Here is a 21,395-nt window from a genome sequence, read left to right on the forward strand (position 1 = left end):
GGTGGCACGATGGCCCTTGCCGTGACCATGCAACTTTAATATTAGGTCATGGCGCCGCAGTGCATGTCAGCTACAGGGGGAAGATCGCCCAATTTCCTGGCCGCAGGAAACCATGAAGTTCGATCCCATTAGGGACTTCTGGAAAAAAACCTATCGGCCGGGTGACCTCCCCTCCCGGCTCTACGTGGGGCGTGTGTGCTTTCGTGCGGGGGGGGGGGGGGGGGTGGCGAGGGTGCACCGCGTCGGCGTCGGCATCCCCCGGTGGCGGCTTCACGGTGGTGGGCACGGCCTCGGCAGAGCGGCTCTGCTGCGGCGGCCTCACGACTGTGCAGTGGGCAAAACGCGGACGTCTGAGAAGGCACCGGCCCCGGGAGAGTGGCGGGAAATCCGAGGCATCGGTGATGGCGTCGCGGCGGTGGGCACGGCTCCGCTGGAGCGGCTCCGCTGCGGCAGCACCACACCCTGCTGACTCAGACTGATTCGGGTAATAGTGGCTCGCAGACACGCCGGGAATAAATCGTTAGTGATCGATAACAGCCTCGTGTGGTTTCTACGAGTGTGGGGAAAGTGCATGGTGGTGTGTTTGCGCTCGCCGGAACGCGTGTGGTCGGCGCGCGGTGTCACGGTAGAAGAAACGCCGCGCCCGAAGGACTCGGCGAGTGAGCGCTTCGTCCTGTGACCCCGGACTCCAGCCCTGCTGCGTGTGGGCTATCACCAATCCCAAATATCCGCCCCTCCAGCCCTTTAAATAAACTCCAATACAACCCCCCAATCGGCTACGCGTGTACGAGTGACGTCCCTGCCCTCTGACCCCCGACCCCCCCGTCCCGCGCGTGCGATTGGTGTGTCGCTCTAAAAAAATCCCCGCCCCGCAGCCCTTTAAACAATCTCCATTGCCCGCCCTCGGCGGCAATGCGTGTGCGAAGGACGTCATTCGCTCTGACCCCTGACCCCCCGTTCAGCTCGTGTGAGTGGTGCGCGGAGTTGTGTGAGCAGAGACGTCGCGTTTGAGTGGCTGAGAAGCGACGGATTGATTCCAGGCAGCCACGTGCCAGCCCCGAGCTATGCCCCACAAACAGGACCTGCGGACCCGAGGGGCTGCGGCGTGAGGAGAGGAGCCGGAGAGCGGCAGCCCTCTCACCGCGAGCGAGGATTCGAGTAGCGGCTGCTCTCACTCGACCGAGGAGTCCGGAGCCCGCAGCCCTCTCGAGATCAGCCCTCCCCCGGGGGGGGAGCCGGGGGCCATCGTCCCCCACAACTGACAACCTGTGTACCAACTGGCCGAGCGAGAGTTTGTGTGTATTTGAGCGTAATCGTGCCAGTGTTTAGCTGTACCAGGGAGTTTTATGCAGCAGAGTGTTTCGGTGTAGCAGGGTGTCCGGATTGTGCCGGCACACTATCCTTCTATCCGTAATGTCGTAGGGTGAGCTCCATTAAAAGTTTACTCGGACCCCAACCTGTCAAAGCGCCTAATCTTTGAACGTGGTTCTCAACATCGTCCCTCACCCATGCTATGTACCTATGAGACGTCCTGCTTTTACAAATGTTGATGAACTGGAGGGCAAAGGTCTGGAGGACCCCACATGGAGTCTGGTTTCTCACACCCGAGCCTCCTGTGACATTTCTGGAGGCTTCTCTGGGATTTTTGTCCCATTTATTGAGTGCGGATTTGGCTTACTACTGGCTTCATCCCAAGACGTCATCCAGTTGGGAAATACCCGAAGGTTGTGGGAGTCGCCCCGTGCTTCAGTTTATTTCCAACCCTCGCAATGGCCGGTTGCTCACCAGCCGGAAGTCTTTTGTTGCATACACCACGACCGAGGTGTTGAGAGCAGCCATCTCGTGGCTGGTCGGCAATGGAGATGGTATTATCGATTTGGGGAGCGTGAGTCTGTGGCGTTGGTGGTGCTGCTGTCACGGAGGCGACACGAGTTTAGGAAATTCAGTTTTGTGGGTTTCCTGTAGGGAGCACTGAAAGATCCTCTCTTCCTCTTTCTCCACCCTTTGTCTGTTGTCTCCATGTCCCCGTTCAACTCTTTCTATGCCGCTTTCCTTGAATGTGCAGCCGCCTTTACGACCTCCCCTCTCCCCTTCTCTCCACCTCCAACCCATCTCCGTCGTAATCTCCTCCCCTTTGTTCAGGCTCTTCCCTTTCTTCCTCAGTCTATGTATGGGGTTATTGTTTATCGGGCTATTATACAAAAAATGGAGCTTATTTTAGCCTTTGAATAGGATTTTCTGTTTTCTTTCGGTAGCGTGTTGCGCACATAGGGAAGATCGAGCCACGCCACCGGTTCCCATGATCAAAATCTTTCTCAACTTGTCTCCCTCGGTAGGAATGCCTTTTCTTCTCCAGCAGGCAATTGTCTTCTCTCTCTCACCTCCGTTATTTCTTCTGATGCGCTTTCTTAATCTCGCTTGCTGTGTGTATCGACTCTATCATTCAACAAGGGCAAATTTAAAAATTTGCTTTTTTTTCCTCCACTGCTTTACCACTATACCTCCTGAGTGGGTACTCGGAGTTTCATCTAATGTACTATTTGATGAGTCGCTTCCACACAGCACAAAGGCGGTAGCTATCCGAACTGTAAATTTTTCTTTCAATTTCGAAAGATTCTCGAATTATTCTTGGCCAGCAGTAGCTAGTTTTGCACAGAACTTCAACATTAAAATCAACTGAGTGTCCTTGTTGGCACGTGTGCTCTGTTACTGTTGAACACGGGTGCCAACAAATAATACATTATTTAAATGCATGCCTATAAAGGGCAGCATACTTCAATAGGGATTACCATTGGTACGGCTATTTTAATACACAATAGACAGGAAGGACAAGATCAAAGGGCTCTCATAATGCACATGCATAATGTACGTTGACTCGGTAATCTCCCCCCCCCCCCCCCACTTTGCGCGAGAGTGTCACAAATCTGGCTGTCGCCTGATGAAGCTAGTTGTAATTACTGGCAAAACGTCGTACTCCGATTGTAAATGTTGTGGCTTGGCTCTCCAAAGTACCAGTGACGAATTGGCTTGTTCTGTTTCCGTGACAACCCTTACTAGTTGGCTGTGTCGAGTGGTGGCGGGTTTTAACGACACGTTTAAATATGTACGCGATCTAACCCAAAAAACACCTCTATGGATGATATTGGGCCCGAAAGCCTACGTGCTAAACCAAAATTAAAAATATATACAAAATAACAATAATTTCTAGTTTTCCTCATTCACATCGTGATTCGTATGAAAAGACATGAGATGATTGAGACATGTTAAATCATAAACTATTTATTAATATATATATACAGATAGTCCTCGACAGAGAATCCTTGTCCACGTGCAAACAGAGTTAGGATAGCAGCCTCCTTTAAAAGTCAGAGTAGATTTATACGCTGTAGAAGACAGTTGACGAATCCTCGCTGCTTGATTCCTCCTCGGATCCCTTCAGCAGTGAATCATCACCAGTCTTCTCTGCCTGCTCATTCTCCATGTGGTCAAACAGAACCTACTTCGCCACAAGGAGGCTTGGCATGCAGGCTACATGACCCAACCAATGTCACCTTGCCTGCAGGAGAAGCTCACGAATGGCACTCTTTCCAGTTCTTTCAAGATGTTTGAGCTCCCCACACGATCCAGCCTGCTTAAACCCAGCATGGATTGCAGGCAGGCCAGCCTGAATGTTTCAAGCTAACACAGATGTATGTTTAAAGGGGTCCAAATTTTGTAAGCATAGAGTAGAGAGGACACAATTGTGGCCAAAAGACCCAGAGCTTTTAAAAGAAGCCAGGTAGCTTCCACACAGCATCACACAGCCAATACAGACACACAGATACATTACCAGACACATGGACATACATACAGATACACACACAGACACAGCACCGATATGTACATGAGAATCACACTCACACCACTTCCTTCACATATTTGGCCACTTATGTCACCCCAAATGCTGATATTAACACAATACACGAAGTACAGAAATCGCTTGCTAATCGAGAGGGTTAGGTTCCTGGAAAAAGCCACGGCAGGCAAATCCGTGGTTGGTCAAGTATAGGGGCCATGATCAGACTCGTCGTAGCTTAATTAACTTGCCTGTTTATTAACTAAACACAATAAAATACAGTACATTACACAATAACGTAATAAACATGAACATTACATTAACTTTACATACCTTTAATATTAACGGTGATGATGAAAATGTATGTATTATATTGAACTTCTTTTGTACCGTACATAGCCAACCGTCCTATTCGGAGGTGCGGGGGAAGGGCAAGATACTAAAATAAGATGATGGGGGAAGGGGTGGTTAGAAGGAGGAGCTCAGCTCACCCTTCCCCTCTTCCTCCGAGTCATCAATGATAGATGAGTGGGCAGGCGAGGAGGCAGGCGAGGAGGCAGTCACAGTGGTGCTGGTGGCTGGATCAGTTGTGCTGCTGGCTGGATCGGTGGTGTTGGTACTTTTCATTTAAAAAGTTAGGATGCATGGATGCTGTGTTTTTTTAGTGTAAGTTCCGGTACACCTCCCTCTATGGTTGCGATACGACACGGTCTTTGGCCTTCGAAAATCACAACAAAGCAGACAGACAGCTGATAGGCTACGACGCAGCCCCATGGGTGGCGCGGAGGTGCAGAGTAGAACCGCATCCCCACAACATTTGTAAATTGCGTGTTGCAGACCCGTGCTTACAGGCTGCGTTTAGTAAATTGGTATACAGATAATAAAACGTGTATAACATAGCCATTTCCGTGACCAGTCACAAGCTAATCCCTCAGCTATTTGATATGTAGACCCCCTCTGTCAAGGTGCCTCACTTCTCCCAACCAGCTTAAAGTCGCTATGAATCTTAACAGCGTTCATTGAAGCTCTGTGGATGTGTAGGCCTTTACTTTAACATCTATTTCTGTGACCAGTCACAAGCTAATCCCTTTGCTATTTCAATGCTAAATTACTAGTTGCCTCTGTGGATGTGTAGGTTTTGACTTTAACATCGCCATTTCTGTGACCAGTCACAAGCTAATCCCTCAGCTATTTGCACAAGCTAATCCCTTAGCTATTTCAATGCTAAATTACTAGTTGCCTCTGTGGATGTGTAGGTTTTGACTTTAACATAGCCATTTCTGTGACCAGTCACAAGCTAATCCCTCAGCTAATTGATATGTAAATCCTTTTGTCAAGGTGCCTCACTTCTCCCAACCAGCTTAAAAGTCGCTACGAATCCTAACATCGTTCATTGAAGCTCTGTCGTCCCGACACGTCTGTTCCCTTCACCTGAAGACAGCCGCTTGCGTTGTGGCCGAAACGTCGTGAGAATTTTATTGTGTTATTTTATTATTTTATTCTCATTCTACGTGACTTTACCAAAAGAACCAAAGAAGGTGTATACATGAATTTCGTGGTAGGCAAGTCCGCGGTTGGCAAGGGATTGCTATACAGGCATTATGTACAGAGGTGATGCTTGTCTGTGGTGTGATGGTGTGTCTGCATCCAGGCTAACATTCTCCGAAGCACTAGGAGATGTGATTTGCCGGCATGGTGAGACGGAGCCAACGACTGCCCCTCTGTGTTTGGTGCTGGCACACGCCGTGTTTGCCAGGTCTGGTGCCCACGGGAAGGCAGCTGAGGCCCTGTGCTGCCAAGGCCGAGTGCAGGGAGCTCTTGCCTATGTCCACACCTGTGACTCTTTCAGCATGGGTGAGGTTATGATGCGTGCTTTGTGCGCACGCTACACTGTTCAGCCACATGGATTTTATTTCAGTAGGTGGCAATTTACCTGCTATTTGTGGTGCACTTGTGCAGAAGCATGGTTTTAAAACGTCTACAGTTATATAAACAAGTTAATTAAGTCTTGATTTGAAGCTTTCGTGATTGCAGGAATCCATACTCTTTGGTTCTTTCGGTAAAGTCATATAGGTATAAAATAAAATAAATCACGACGTTTCGATCGCAACACAAGCGGTCGTCCTCAGGCGGAACAAATATAATCCAGCAGTGTAAGTGAATTAAGTGAAGAGCTGTTGCATGGATATATTTTATGATTTGATAAAGATGACTCGCAATTTAGAACCCATGAGTTCAACTCCCGGTTGAGATCAACTTAACTTCCTGGAACGCTCTTCCTTCTGATATTAGGAAGCCACTGGAGCTATGCACTCTTAAATCTGGATTGAAAACTCATTTCTTTAGAACTGCTTTTTGTTTTTAGTTTGTTGTCCTTCTGCCGCACCTCTGATTAGCACGGTTGGCTACATACTCCTTGAAGGAAGTTCAACGTACACAAAAATTCACGGGGGTTGGTAAAATTACTTTAAATTTGCAGGAAGTGAATGGTAGTCCTTCCTACTCTTTGGTTTTTTCGGTAAAGTCACGTAGAAATAAGAAATAATAAATTTACATAATAGCATACGACGTTTCGATTGCAACGCAAGCAGTAATCATCAGTTATAGAAGAGCTAAATTTAAGAGAGAGAGGAAACACAGAACCAAAGATATATATAGACACCTAAGTAGAGGGAGTTAACACAGAGACACAAAGAGACACAACGTACGGAGCACAGAGAGATAGGGTCTCTGTGCCGAGGCCTTAGCATGTAGGGGAGACAAAGAGAGATGGAGAAGCACATCAAATCAAACAAGATTTAGTAACATTTGGAAACAATATAATGCAGCACAGAGGGTCGGTCAAAACACAATTAACGCATGGTGTGGCTGATTACGTTATTTCAAAGATTGCTAAATTATAGGTTAAGAGTGATAGAGTACAGATCGCAGACACTTATATAGATATCTAAGCAGAGAGAGTTAGCACAGAGACACAGAGAGAGACACACACATGGGACACAGTGAAAAATGCTTCTGTGTCGAAGCTTTAAATAGAGGGAGAGGGGGGGGCGGAGACAGAGAAAAGGGATCCACGCACATGCCGCTGCAGCGTGGTGAGGGGGGGGGGCACAAACATCAGATTAGCATGCCCACAGGGACTGTGGAGAGAGACAAGACACATACACGTAGACACAAAGGCAGAAACACAGGTAGAGACAACACTGAGACACAAACTTAAGTTAATTGTGACATTTGAGAGAGAGACAAGACACATACACGGAGACACAGAGACAACGCAAAGACACATACTTGATACCTCCCCATAGAGGTGGTTCAAACTTGATTTGGTGCTTTCGTGACTGCAGGAATTACTCTTTGTTTTTTTTCGGTAAAGTCACGTAGAAATAAGAAATAATAATAACGTAATCAGCCAGACCATGCGTTAATTGTGTTTTGACCGACCCTGTGTGCTGCATTATATTGTTTCCAAATATTACTAAATCTTGTTCGATTTAATGTGCTTCTCCATCTCTCTTTGTCTCCCCTGCATGCTAAGGCCTCGGCACAGAGACCCTATCTCTCTGTGCTCCGTACGTTGTGTGTCTTTGTGTCTCTGTGTTAACTCCCTTTACTTAGGTGTCTGTATATATATCTGCGGTTCTGTGTTTCCTCTCTCTCTTAAATTTAGCTCTTCTATTTTTCGATTTAAAGCTTTCGTGACTGCAATGATTCATCTTCTTTGGTTCTTTCGGTAAAGTCACGTAGAATGAGAATAAAATAATAAATTGATAAAATAAAATAACACAATAATATTCTCACGACGTTTCGGCCACAACACAAGCGGCCTTCATCAGGTGAAGGGACGAGACTGTCTGGTAGGACAGCGCTGGAGTGAAAGAGCCACGTTCAGATCACGGCCTTTAAGCCTCAACTTTAGCACCACGGATAGCTACGGGCCCCGTTCAGACGGACGAGTTCGTCCATGGTCGGAACAGAGGAGGGGGAGAGAGACAGCTGCGAGGCGCTACTCATACTCCATGTTGTAAAACCATACCATTAACCGTGGTGTGAGAGGTATTAAGAGTCAATGCTGGCGAAGGGGCTGCGGTCTGATGATTGCTTGTGTTGCAATCGAAACGTCGTATGCTATTATGTAATTTTATTATTATTTCTTATTTCTACCTGACTTTACCGAAAAAAACCAAAGAGCAATTTCTGCAGTCTCTAAAGCACCAAATCAAGGTAGTCCTTCCTGTTTAAATTCCTTCCCCCATCAGAGGAGTTACAGAATGTCCTTCTGTGGTTCAGGGCCACCAATAAAGATGAGTAAGTGCTTGTGCTTTTTCGAGCGTAGTGACCACTGATATTTGGACTGTTTGGCGGTCAAAGCAAATTAATTAATCAATGCCCCCGTGGCTTTCGCAGAGGACTGCATATACCTGGTTCTCCGCTGTGCCAGCGTGGAACTAGTCCGGGGTCTCACTCAGGGCTGGCGGGGACGGCTCCCCATGCTATCCCTGGGACTGGTAGCCTCAGTCCTGGTGTCTGCCCAGCGGACTTGCTACGCCATGCAGCTCCTGCGTGCCATCTACAGCTGCGGGCCAGGTGAGCTGTACATCACCGCTGCATGATCAGCACAGCATGCACTTAATTAACTACATTTGCAATTGGGACCTATAGAGCCCCTGAAGGACAAATGCATCTCTCCGACAGAGAACACGTAATTACACAGCCACATGGCAATGAATAGCCAGCTGCTTGGCACTGTTAGCAGAGTGCTCAACTTGCATTTGGAAGGTTGGAGGTTAAAATTTAGTTGAGGGCAGACTCAGCTGTTGACTTGTCTGATTTCATTAAATTAAGTACACCAAAATCTTGGCCATCGCGGGTTTTCCCATCGTGGATTTGGCTATTTCCACCACGTTTATTGAGGTACAGTTCACCGTTTGTGCTGCCATGGCTCGACCATTCGCGGCTTTGACCGTGAGATTCCTGTGTCGGGGAGGCTGACCCCCGACTCCCCGCTCATCTGCGACCCACTGCTCTCCGACTCCCCCCCCCCCCTCGCTGCGGCCCCTCGAGGCATGATTTAAAGGGCTGTATGAACCACCTCGCGAGTACGCCGCCGTGCCCCTCTCGCACACGCTAACCACGAGCCGCACAGTGGCGATTGCACCCACGTGGGTAAATTACACGCTCGTGCGCAAACACAGGCAACCACAACGAGAAGGCTTACAACACCATGCACCCCTCTCCGCACTCGCAGGGACAACACGACAAGGTTTATTGTCTACTGGCGATTTATTCTCCGATTAACGAAGCTAATCTACCCGTGTCAGTGTGGGCCAGCAGGGCAGGTCTAACCTATCTCCCGGCGGTCTAGGACTCAATATGTCCCATCTCTCCCTACTCACTCTCCCTAAGGGATATTCCCCTTTGTCTTACCTCTCTCCTCCGTACTTACAATCCGATTTCGAGGTGTAGGAAGCCGTGGAAAGGCGAGGCTGCACGTAGCTTTTGCTGGGAACCGGGCTTAGCTGCTCTGCGACTCATCTCACGGACGTTCCAGTAGCAGGGCACGATGACTCCTCCGATCCCTCACTCCAGAAGAACCCGAACAAAAGAGACTTTGCCCTTGACTTCCCTCCCTTTTTATCGTCCCTACATCAAAAATAACGTGCCGCTAATCCGCTGGCCTCTCGTCCAATCCGGAGCCTCGGATTTCCCGCTCTTTGCTAATCGGATTAGTGCTCTCTCCGACGTCCACCCCCTACACACGCTGTGCAAGGGGAGGGCCCCCTGCTTTTCCGCCGCTCGCTACTCCGCCCCACCCCTTACCTGCCTGCTGACCCGTGTCGAGTATCGAGGTGCTCTATCCACGGTGGCTCAGCAACCCCCGTCGTGACCATGTAATTACAACCCAGGTCACGGCGCCGCGGTGCACGTTAGCCTCGGGGAGGTCGCTCAATTCCCTGGTCGCAGGAAACTATGAAGTTCTGTTCCATAAGAGGGCTTAAAGGTGAAAACCTGTCGGCCAGGTGACCTCCCCTCGGGGCTCTATGTGGGGATGTGTGTGTGTGTGTGTTCATGTGGGGGGTGTTGGGGGAAGCGCTGTGACGGAAGCCGGGTGGCTTTGTTGCTGCAGCACCCCCGCCGCAGGCACGGCTCCCACGGAGTGGCTTCGCTGTTGTGGCACCACACCTGTACATTGCGCATCGTAAATAAGTACTATGTAGGTACTCTTAACTGCACTGTGCTCGCAATCCTGCCGCAGAAGAATATACATATTTTCGTTTTCAATCTATAATATTACTGATCATTTACATAAAAAAAATACTTCCTGTTTCATGTTTCGGTTCATGTAGGCGAACATAAAACAAAGGAGGGGGTTTCGTGTTACGAACCGGGAACCAAACCATATTTTTTGAGTTTGCGAATTGTGTTTTTTATGATTGCGGCTATTGTCAGGAACGTAACCCCCACGATGGGCAAGGTTTTGATGTGCTGCTTTGTATAGAGTGAGCATCGGTCATGACATGGATAGACTCTCTCCGACCATAGGAATGTGGAATTTACACCGTTTGTTTAGAGTCACCAAAGGAAATTATTACTCTGCACATATCACTTAAGAAGATTCTGTACGTTTCTGCTGATCCAGAGATAAATATTCGAAATACACCAACAGGGGCAGAGAATGGCTCATTGCACTGGAGAAAAATCAAATGTTAGTCTAGTAAAACCTCTCGAAGCCGAACTCGATTACGGGGCAAGCTGGAAAAGCTGCAAAAATATACATAAACCGGAATACGCTGACCAGGAACACTGTTAGTTCGCTAATTAAGTTGCGCGATAGGACACGACATGCGTATGTGCACACGCAATTCTCTAGATGTAAACACATGAACTTCTCTGTGTTATTTGCTGAAGCCATATGCATGAACTCCACGCACATCCATGCGCTTCGCCAGACTCTTGCGCTATCTCGCTTTCTCATGCTTCCTTACCCTCGCTTGCTCTCCCACTCTATCATATTTTTGTACATTTGTTCTATATTTTTTCAACAATACCTTTTCAAGCCTTGGGGATCAGCTTACTTCTTGTGTTTCAAATGCCACCTTTTATGTTTTCTTCGGTTTAAGAATCAGCATTACAAGTGTGCCTCATGGTAACAGACTCAGATAAAACTATACAATAGTGATGATTGAAGTATTCAATGAAAATTTTTTGAACAAATTTAATTCATCTTCAATTAAGCATTGCCTTTCTGTAGCAAAGAAGCTCGAGTGCCTTGTAGATCTGCGTAGCTAAACTGTAAAGGGCCACCCAAACCAATTTCAGCAACTCGGCAATAAGTGAGACGAAATATTATTCCTTCATCAACCTGCACGGCGAGTGTGAGTGAAGGTCAATCCGCCGCCATGATGCACACTCCTTCACCACGGTCCTCCCCAGCAGCTCTGGATCCACCATCTACAACACGGACTTTGTCTTGCAAATGAAACTGTCGAATTTGAGATAATTAGCTACCATGGTGTGATGGTGAACACACTGTTGTTCCTTCTCCCTGGCATGGCAGCAGAAAATTTTTATCTAAATTCTCCCACTTTTGGCCACTCCTATCTAAAAATGATCTTACCTTTGGTCACCCTGCCGTAAAAAGGTGTACACCACAGTTAGTCGATTGGCCATTTCCGTATTGTTACATGACGTCGGTAAATATAGGCCAAATACTCTGTAGACAGGTTCTCAAGATCTGCCTCGAGTGGAGGTCCCTCCACAAGCAGTGCTGCAAACAAGCAATTGCAATGGTGCACCTGTACCTCAACTTACTGTGTTGCTGACACCACCACTCCACGGTTGTTCCTTAGACTGTCTCCGAGAAGCCATCGAGCACGACGCCGTGTGCCCCTCGCCCGGCTGGCGGGGCCTTGCAGAGGAGTGCGAGCGCCACAGCTGCTCTGACCTGGCGACCGCCATCATCGCTGCCGTGGCCCCCATGCCGCTGAGGAGGCTGGACCATGATGAGGGCTGGGCCGAGACTGCAGGGGATGCCCAGCTTCCTAAAGGGCGAGACAACAGCGAGGGACGCTCGCTCATGGAGCACGTGTTTTACTGAGTGACTGTCACCCAGCATAAGCCCCTAAATAAATAAAAATGTTGACACTGGCAGTAGGACTGCCACTTGTCTGGTTTCGACTCAAGACAGTCGAGGTGGCAGGAATTAATATGTACCGATATCTGGTGGAATTCTGTTTAAGTTTATTACAATTTAGTGCACAGTATTGATACACCGAAGGTCCTACGCTGACTGAGAAATATGCCTGTCTGGGTTTGGTCTGTAGAAAATGTGTCAATCCTTTCTGGTTGTGGTCTTTGCAGGCACCACTGTGCATTGGGCATGGTGGCGGTGGTAAGACGCACCTGTGATTCAACAGAATGGGAGCGAGGTTTGTGGGTTGTATGTATGTTGAACTTATTTTTCACCATATGTTGCCAACCGTGCTAATCGGAGGTACATTAAGACATCTGTGTGTGTTATAAATTATAGGTTGAATGGTCTTTAGAAGGCAGAACAGCAAGTGTGGTGGGGCGGGGATTCGGAGCTGGTCTGGGGGAGGGTCTGGTGGAGGTCTGGGGGGGGGGGGGTGTTCAGGGTGGGTCTGGTGGGGCTCCAAGGTGGGTCCAGGGTGCTCCAGTGGGAGTTCGGGTTTGGTCTAGGTGGGGTCTGGGGTGGGTTTGGGCAGGTCCCAGGGAGGTTTTGGATGGGTCTGCGGGGGTCCGGCATGTGTTTGGGGTTGGTTCGGGTGGGGTCCAGGGGGGTTCAGGGGGTTGGGGGGGTCTGGTATCTGGCCGGGGCAGTCTAGGTTGGGTTGGGCAAGGTCTGGGGTGGGTCCTCGGGGTTCCACGGTGGGTTTGGTGTGGGTCAGCGGTGGGTTAGGGGAGGTCCGGGGTGGGTCCGAGGGGTTTCCTGGGGGGTATCCTGGGTGGGTCTGGTGGGGTCTGGGTTGGTTCCAAGCGGATTCTGGGTAGGTTCTGATTATTTTTTGGGTTGGTCAAGGCTGTCTCCAGTGGTATGGGGTTGGTCCGGAAGGGGTCCAGGGTGGGTTCGTGGGGTATTTGTGCTATCCTCTATAGAGACTGGTAGTGTGCACCATTTGTGCATTTGACTGCGGTGTGATGTTAATTACTTTGCTGTCTTCTTCCTTGATGCTAAGTCAATGTATTTAACATCGCATAAACGTATGTTAAATGTTGCAGATTTTTTTAATGTTTGTATACAGTGAAGAAAAAAGTATTTGATCCCCTGCTGATTTTGTACGTTTGCCCACTGACAAAGAAATGATCAGTCTATAATTGTAATGGTAGGCAGGTTTATTTGAACAGTGAGAGACAGAATAACAACACCAAAAATCCAGAAAAACGCATGTAAAATTTTTTATAAATTGATTTGCATTTTAATGAGAGAAATATGTATTTGACCCCTCTGCAAAACATGACTTAGTACTTGGTGGCAAAACCCTTGTTGGCAATCACAGAGGTCAGACGTTTCTTGTAGTTGGCCACCAGGTTTGAACACATCTCAGGAGGGATTTTGTCCCACTTCTCTTTGCAGATCTTCTCCAAGTCATTAAGGTTTCGAGGCTGACGTTTGGCAACTAGAACTCCCTCCACAGATTTTCTATGGGATTAAGGTCTGGAGACTGGCTAGGCCACTTCAGGACCTTAATGTGCTTCTTCTTGAGCCACTCCTTTGTTGCCTTGGCCGTGTGTTTTGGGTTATTGTAATGCTGGAATACCCATCCACGACCCATTTTTAATGCCCTGGCTGAGGGAAGGAGGTTCTCACCCAATATTTGACGGTACATGGCCCCGTCCATCGTCCCTTTGATGCGGTGAAGTTGTCCTGTCCCCTTAGCAGAAAAACACCCCCAAATCATAATGTTTCCACCTCCATGTTTGACGGTGGGAATGGTGTTCTTGGGGTCATAGGCAGCATTCCTCCTCCAAACACGGCGAGTTGAGTTGATGCCAAAGAGCTCCATTTTGGTCTCATCTGACCACAACACTTTCACCCAGTTGTCCTCTGAATCATTGGCAAACTTCAGACGGGCATGTATATGTGCTTTCTTGAGCAGGGTGACCTTGCGGGCGCTGCAGGATTCCAGTCCTTCACGGCGTAGTGTGTTACCAATTGTTTTCTTGGTGACTATGGTCCCAGCTGCCTTGAGATCATTGACAAGATCCTCCCGTGTAGTTCTGGGCTCATTCCTCACCGTTCTCATGATCATTGCAACTCCATGAGGTGAATCTTGCATGGAGCCCCAGGCCGAGGGAGATTGACAGTTCTTTTGTGTTCCATTTGCAAATAATCGCACCAACTATTGTCACCTTCTCACCAAGCTGCTTGGCAATGGTCTTGTAGCCCATTCCAGCCTTGTGTAGGTCTACAATCTTGTCCCTGACATCCTTAGAGAGCTCTTTGGTCTTGGCCATGGTGGAGAGTTTGGAATCTGATTTATTGATTGCTTCTGTGGACAGGTGTCTTTTATACAGGTAACAAGCTGAGATTAGGAGCACTCCCTTTAAGAGTGTGCTCCTAATCTCAGCTCGTTACCTGTATAAAAGACACCTGTGAGCCAGAAATCTTTCTGATTGAGAGGGGGTCAAATATTTATTTCCCTCATTAAAATGCAAATCAATTTATAACATTTTTGACATGCGTTTTTCTGGATTTTTTTCTTATCTCGTCTGTTAAAAGCTCTAACAGATAGGTGAAAATCCTCCCCGTAGAGGTTATTAATTCTAGATTTGAAGCTTTCGTGACTGCAAGGTTTCATACTCTTTGGTCACAGCTCATCGAGACGCTGACCTTCCTCAAAAGATGCCGCGACAATATATAAACCCGATCGTCTCAGAGTTGTGTACTCAACACAGATTTTCTGCTGACTTCCACCTGAAGACGGAAGCTTGTGTTGCCTCCGAAACGTCGTGATTTAATTGTTTTCTTTTATTTTATTTTACCTACATGACTTTACCGAATAAAACCAAAGAGTATGAATCCTTGCAGTCACGAAAGCTTAAAATATAGAATTAATAACCTCTACGGGGAGGATTTTCACCTATCTGTTAGAGCTTTTAACAGACAGCGAGATAAGAAGTCACAGCTCATCGAGACGCTGACCTTCCTCAAAAGATCCCACGACTATATAAACCCGATCGTCTCAGAGCTGTGTACTAAACACAGATTTTCTGCTGTGACTATTTCACCTGAAGACGGAAGCTTGTGTTGCCTCCGAAACGTCGTGATTTAATTGTTTTATTTTATTTTACCTACGTGACTTTACCGAATAAAACCAAAGAGTATGAATCCTTGCAGTCACGAAAGCTTCAAATCTAGAATTAATAACTTCTACGGGGAGGATTTTAACCTATCTGTGAGAGCTTTTAACAGACAACGAGATAAGAAGTCACAGCTCATCGAGATGTTGATCTTCCTCAAAAGATGCCGCGACAATATATAAACCCGATCGTCTAGAGCTGTGTACTCAACACAGATTTACTGCTGACTTCCACCTGAAGACGGAAGCTTGTGTTGCCTCCGAAACGTCGTGATTTAATTGTTTTCTTTTATTTTATTTTACCTACATGACTTTACCGAATAAAACCAAAGAGTATGAATCCTTGCAGTCACGAAAGCTTCAAATCTAGAATCCATCTATAGAGTCTACCAGATAAAGCTTGAGTCAACACTTTTCTTTACTTTGTGCCGGTGCACGCCATACACGTCCACCCTGCTCTTCTCCAGAAGCGCCCCAATCGCCCCATCTCTCCCCATGATGTCACCTCTCCCTTTCCTTGTAACATCATCCTGAGACTCTACCCTTGGATCGCGTGAGTATTTCTATCCTCGAATCACGTATCAACACTAGATTACCCCCCTCTGAAGAAAAAGTCGTCCTCGACTAAACACAACCCGTGCAAATACAAGGGATTTGGGGGAACCCTGACAGAAAAAAAACACTTTTGTTGGTCAATAAACAAGCAATTTAGACTCAACCGGAGTCCTGGACATTTGTGTGTGTAGGTGTGGAATGCCTGTGTAGAGTAGTATGACGACGTGACGTCATGAGCGCTGTGAGAAGCAATGACGTCATGTAACGGGATATACTTTAGGGGTACCCCATGACGAAAGAGGGGTCGTTGTGGTATCCCGGGATGGTGAGCGTCTGAAGAAGGTCTCTCCTACTCTTTGGTTTGGTAAAGTCACGTAGGTAGAAAAATAATAGATCACGACGTTTCGATAGCAAAAAAAAAGTATTTTTTTCTTGCTGTGGTTGTCCCACCTGATGACGATTGCTTGTGTTGCGATCGAAACGTCGTGATCTATTTTTCTACCTAGGTGACTTTCCCGAAAGAACCAAAGAGTATGGATTCCTGCAGTCACGAAAGCTTCAAATCAAGGTTTCTCCTGCTCGTGACCGGACGGTGTTGACTGATCCCCTGTCCGGGTTCTACGAGCAGGAGAGCCGAAGATATAGCCAGGGGTAGGGCTCAGAGAAGTATGCAAGAGCCCGCTAAGATTACGTGGGGTGTTGGATGAGCCCCCATTCCGACTCGAGTGAGAGAGCCCAAGAGATAGCCCAGGCTAGGAATAAATAGAGCCTGAGGTCCGCGTGAATAACCGAGTGTAGGGACACCTACCTCTGGTGTGTTTTGTTACCCCTGTGTCAATAAACTGGCGCAAGCCCTTACAACTGGTGCCAGAAGTGTCTCCAGCCTTCGCCACCATGTTAAATGGCGGTGAAGAGGAAGTACCTACCTGTGGTGAGGTTCGACGATGAAGACGGCATGGAGGATGTTCCCGCAACGTCCCCGGAGTCCGGGGCCCCGGAGATGCGCCCCGTGGAGCCAGGCCAACCGGAGCAGGAGAAGGAGGCAGCCGTGGGTGGCTCCTCACCGCTGCCGAACACCTGGCATATCCTCACGAGCCAGCTCAGACAACTTCTACAGTCCGCCGCGCAGCTCGTCGCGATGATGGTCGAGGTGGGAGCCCAGCCGCGTGCACCCGACACTTTTTCAGCGCGGGAACGGCGGATTCCCGCCATTGCGCCTCCTGCCTCATTCGTATTTAGTGCCAATTCTATAATGGACACGACTCCGGAGTTGGGTGCCATTGTTCCGCGGGATTCGACGCAGCATTCAGGCACCATTTTGTCAGCGACACCGCAACCGGGTGCCATTTTCTCTGTGTCTCCGCAACCGGGCACCATTTTTTCCACGACTCCGCAACCGGCTGCCATTACCGATGTGACTCGGCAACCCGGCGTTGCTATGGCTCCTGCAGCGGCGTGGGTGCGCCCTCACCCGTAATTACGTCTGGCGGCCATAAACTCCGTCGCTTGCCTCCCGTACGCCCGTTCATTGCGACAGGCAGCGATAGGATGGCTTTCCAGGACCGATTTGATGCAGCGTAATTTTCAGTAGGGTGGCCCATGGACGAGGCTCTCAAAGTGCTCCCCACAGCACTGGATGACAGAGCTTTAGTGGCGTTTAAATCCATTACACCGGTGGATAGGGCAACGCTTCCAGCTGCGTATGCTCAGATGGCTGCTATCTTCGAGCCGCCTTCCAGTGCGCGCCTCAAGTTCTGAATGCGGAGGTGAGAGGAAGCCGAGACACCGCTCACCTTCTGCAGCTCCTCGCTGGCGCTGGCACGGGCAGCTTTCCCCAACATGGATGGATCGGCGCTGGACTCGCTGACTCTTGAGCGGTTACTCTCCCTATGCGGGAGCTGGGAGTTGTTCTTGCAATCGCCAAGGAGGCCGACATTTCATCTCTGAGAGTGGCGCAGGGCATTCAGGCACACCTTGCCCTATGCCAGTCGCCCAATGTGGCGGCGTGCACGGGGGTTCCGGTGCCCGCGGGGGCTGCCACGCCACAGGGGGAGGATGGCTTCGCTGCCTTCATTGCGGGCGACCAACGCGGGAGAGGTGCCGGGAGCCGCCGGCCAGAGCAACGGTGGCGGACGAGGGCTCCTCGCTCGCAGGGGTCGGCGTCCACTGCCTGCTTCTGCTGTGGTCAGCAAAGCCACATCGCGTTAGGCTGCCATAACGCCCCCGGGGCCTTCAGCAGGCCCTCATCATCCTCCGGCTCCACGTCAGCATCATCATCCGGGCCCCAGGCGAGTCGCGAGGCATCGATCACTCGGCCGCTCCCCTCACCTCACTCATCTAGCGGGGTTATAGTTCATGATCACCCGGCCATCACTAAGTGCTCTGCTTCGCCCCGTGCTCGTTCGTTACCATTCGCTGGGTGGCCTAGGTGGGTCCATCAATGCAATGCACTCACGCCTCGGGTTGTAGCAGCCACGGCGGGTTCCCCTGCGGTCGCTGGTTATGTCCAGGGAGTGGAAGTACGGGTTTTGGTGGACACGGGTGCGTTGGCCACTATTATATCCGAATGTATTTTCGGGTTGTTGCCACATAGCATTGGTCCATTACGGCCAGTTCAAGGGACTTGTGTTGCCACCAATGGTGGTAGGTTGGGCATTTTCGGCCACATTGCCGCCTCGATCAGGATTGGCGATATCGAATTGGAGGGGCCCATTCTCGTCTCAAAAGAGTTGGCGGTGCCATGCCTTTTGGGGACGGATTTCTTGGCAAAGATGCCCATTCGTATTCTCATTGACCAAGGTTGTGTGGAGATCCCATACGGCCGTCGGTTGCACTTTCTGCATTTTCCCACCGTGTTGTCCCCCCTTGTCGCCAGTGTATGGGCTTTGTCCAGGGATTCTATGACCATTCCACTTGGGTCACAAATTTTAGTACGCCTGAGGTTGCGCAATCCCCTGGATTTGCAGTCACCAGATCATAGTTAGTTCATAGTTCATTTATTTGGTATAGCCCTGTGAGCCATTCGGCTCTTGAATCGGGTGCAACCGCAACAAACAAAAACATGAACAAGAAAAACATCTTAAAGTGATTACGTGACTGTGCAAACAGAAAATCCAGGAAAAAAACATCAAAATATTCCTGAAATAGCACCGTACACCAACGCTGTGTGCAAAAATCCCAGTGGGATGCAAGTCAAATAACAACAACCACAAGACAACTAAGATTAAGGCCATCAGTCTAACTCCGTACTACAATAAACAAAAACATGGCCAAAACAAAAAACGTTTTCGAAATCACCAAAATAAAAGCCATAAATGCAATGTAACAGTGATCATAGGGACTGTGACCGAATTTTTAACAATAAACTACATAAATAAATTATAACACCAAAATCTAGAGCCATATTTTAGGCCACTGAATAGCAGTGGCAGCTAGGGGTGTACAACTCCTCTAGAGCAGTTTTGAGTGAAGATCTCATAGGTAGTAATTCAAGTTGCAGTTTATTGGCATAGCATTCCAGACCCTGGGGGCATCAATAGCAAAGGCCCTTCCTCCGGTTTTTGTATGGCAATAGGGAATGTGAAGCTGGTAAATGAGCGAAGACCTGAGGTCAAATTTGTTCTTTGAAACAGAGAGGAGATCCAGTAGGTAGTCTGCAGATTTTTTTGTAAGTACATCGTGAATAAATAAGATCTGGTGCACAAGCCGTCGAACATTAAGAGATGTTGAGTTTGACCCAATGTAGAGATCACAGTGGTGAGTCCTATATGGGCAGTTCAATGCAAATCTTAAGGCCGAGTGATAGATGGAATCAAGCTTCTTCAGTACAGTACTTGGGGCTGATTTATAAACGATGTCACAGTAGTCAAGTAGAGGCAGTATGGTAGCTTTTATCAATTCCAAACGGAACATTGGGGGGAAGCAGTGCTTGTGTCGATACAGAAAACCAATGATTATTTTTGTCTTTTTACCAATATAATCAATGTGATCTTCAAAATTAAGTTTTGAATCCAGGATGACCCCATTGTACTTATAGATCTTGACTTATTCAAGATCTATAAGTATCAGAGACGAGCATTCTTCTTTCTCCCTCTAATTACTTTTCGAGGACGTCCTGTTTGGTGGGTGCCCTGACGGCCGTGTCAATGGACCAGGACCCCTTTTTACAGATCCTCAATTCAGGCTCTTCACAGGTGATAATTCCGGCTGGCACCGTTTTGGCGCACGCAACCCCAGCTCCTCCACTCAATGACGCCGTGCCGGCTGGGGGAGTTGTGGCGAGCGTGATGCAGGATGGGAAGATTGACGCGTCTTGGATTGATGCGCTGTGTCAGGAGAATGCTCTATTGTCCCCTGAGGAGAAACAGTGGCTCTGTGCGCTCATTGAACGGTTCACCGATGTATTTAGTCGGAGTAAATTCGATATTGGACGTACGACCCTATTGGAACATCGCATAGACACAAGAAATTCGCCCCCTATTTGGCTAAATTTGCATCGTTTCAGCCCTAAAGAAAAAGATCATGTCCATTTGGTCGTTGTTGGCAGCAGAAATTATCTCACCTTCTACTAGCCCTTGGGGCGCCCCCATTGTGCTAGTCACGAAACAGCATGGGAGTCTCTGTTTCTGCGTCGATTTCCGGAAATTAAACAAGGTTTCGGTGGCTGATGCCTATCCCCTGCCCCGCATGGATGATTCCCTCGACGCCCTCAGGGTGCGTGGTTCTTTTAGACCCTAGACTTGCTCTCAGGCTTCTGGCAATTGCCGTTGGACGAGGCCTCTAGACCCCAGACAGCGTTCCGCACACCCCAGGGGCTGTTCTAATTTAATCGGCTTCCTACGGGCTTCTATTCAGCCCCGACCACCTTCCAACGTCTCATGGAGATGGTTTTGGCGGGTCTGCAATGGGAATCTTGCTTAATTTACTTGGACGACGTCATTGCATTCAGCCATACGTTTGACGAATACTTGCGTCGTCTTGAGTCGGTCTTTGTCAAAGTACGTGCTGCGGGCTTAAAATTAAAACCACAAAAGTGCCATTTGTTACAGCCATCGGTGAAGTATTTTTGGCCATATTGTTAGTGCGTCAGGTGGTCACCACAGATCCTGAAAAGACAGTTTGCATTCGGGCGTCGCCGACTCCCACATCTGTCGCTGAAGTGTGCAGCTTCGTTGGCTTCGCCTCGTATTATCGCAGCTTTGTGTGCGATTTTGCCATGGTGGCGAAGCCGCTGCATGCACTGTTTGCGAAGGGTCAAAATTTTTGCTGGGGCAAAGAGGAGGAAGCGGCCTTTGTAGCACTTCAAATATCCTTGGCGGATGCGCCGCCCTTGGGGTACTACGACTTTTCCATGCCCTTCGTACTTGACACTGACGCCAGCAACACAGGCATTGGGGCTGTCCTGGCACAGGTGGTCAATGGTGTGGAAAAAGTCGTCGCGTATGGCAGTCGCGTTTTGTCCCCCGCTGAACATAGGTATTGTGTGACTCGGAGGGAGCTGCTGGCCATTGTGTTATTTGTACAACTGTATAGGCCCTATTTGTATGGCAGGCAGTTCACTGTGCGGACTGACCATGCGGCCCTGCAATATTCATTGCGGATCGATCAGCCCTCGGGTCAGCTGTCCCACTGGCTCGAGGTGCTGCAGGAGTACACCTTTGACATCATCAACAGGAAGGGGGCAC

General features: G+C 48.8%; 1 protein-coding gene across 1 annotated transcript; it reads left to right on the plus strand.

Moving 5' to 3' along the window:
• Positions 1-4,885: 4,885 nt before the first annotated feature.
• Positions 4,886-12,432, plus strand: LOC142929164 (clathrin heavy chain linker domain-containing protein 1-like). The gene is made up of 3 exons (XM_076069815.1): positions 4,886-5,689; positions 8,243-8,422; positions 11,686-12,432. The coding sequence occupies exons 1-3, from the start codon at positions 5,437-5,439 to the stop codon at positions 11,931-11,933; spliced, it is 681 nt and encodes a 226-aa protein (XP_075925930.1). The 5' UTR covers positions 4,886-5,436; the 3' UTR covers positions 11,934-12,432.
• The last annotated feature ends 8,963 nt before the right edge of the window (positions 12,433-21,395 follow it).

Source organism: Petromyzon marinus, chromosome 25 (genome assembly GCF_048934315.1).
Source record: "Petromyzon marinus isolate PM22_M1 ecotype Great Lakes invasive population chromosome 25, UKy_Petmar_22M1.pri1.0, whole genome shotgun sequence".
Lineage (NCBI taxonomy): Eukaryota > Metazoa > Chordata > Hyperoartia > Petromyzontiformes > Petromyzontidae > Petromyzon > Petromyzon marinus.

What these genes read in the sequence shown, in the direction of transcription:
- LOC142929164 (XM_076069815.1), top strand. Translation starts at nt 5,437, where the DNA reads ATGTACAGAGGTGATGCTTGTCTGTGGTGTGATGGTGTGTCTGCATCC. An exon ending in CTGTGACTCTTTCAGCATGG is followed by an intron (nt 5,690 to 8,242) that starts GTGAGGTTATGA and finishes TGGCTTTCGCAG; the next exon opens with AGGACTGCATATACCTGGTT. An exon ending in CATCTACAGCTGCGGGCCAG is followed by an intron (nt 8,423 to 11,685) that starts GTGAGCTGTACA and finishes GTTGTTCCTTAG; the next exon opens with ACTGTCTCCGAGAAGCCATC.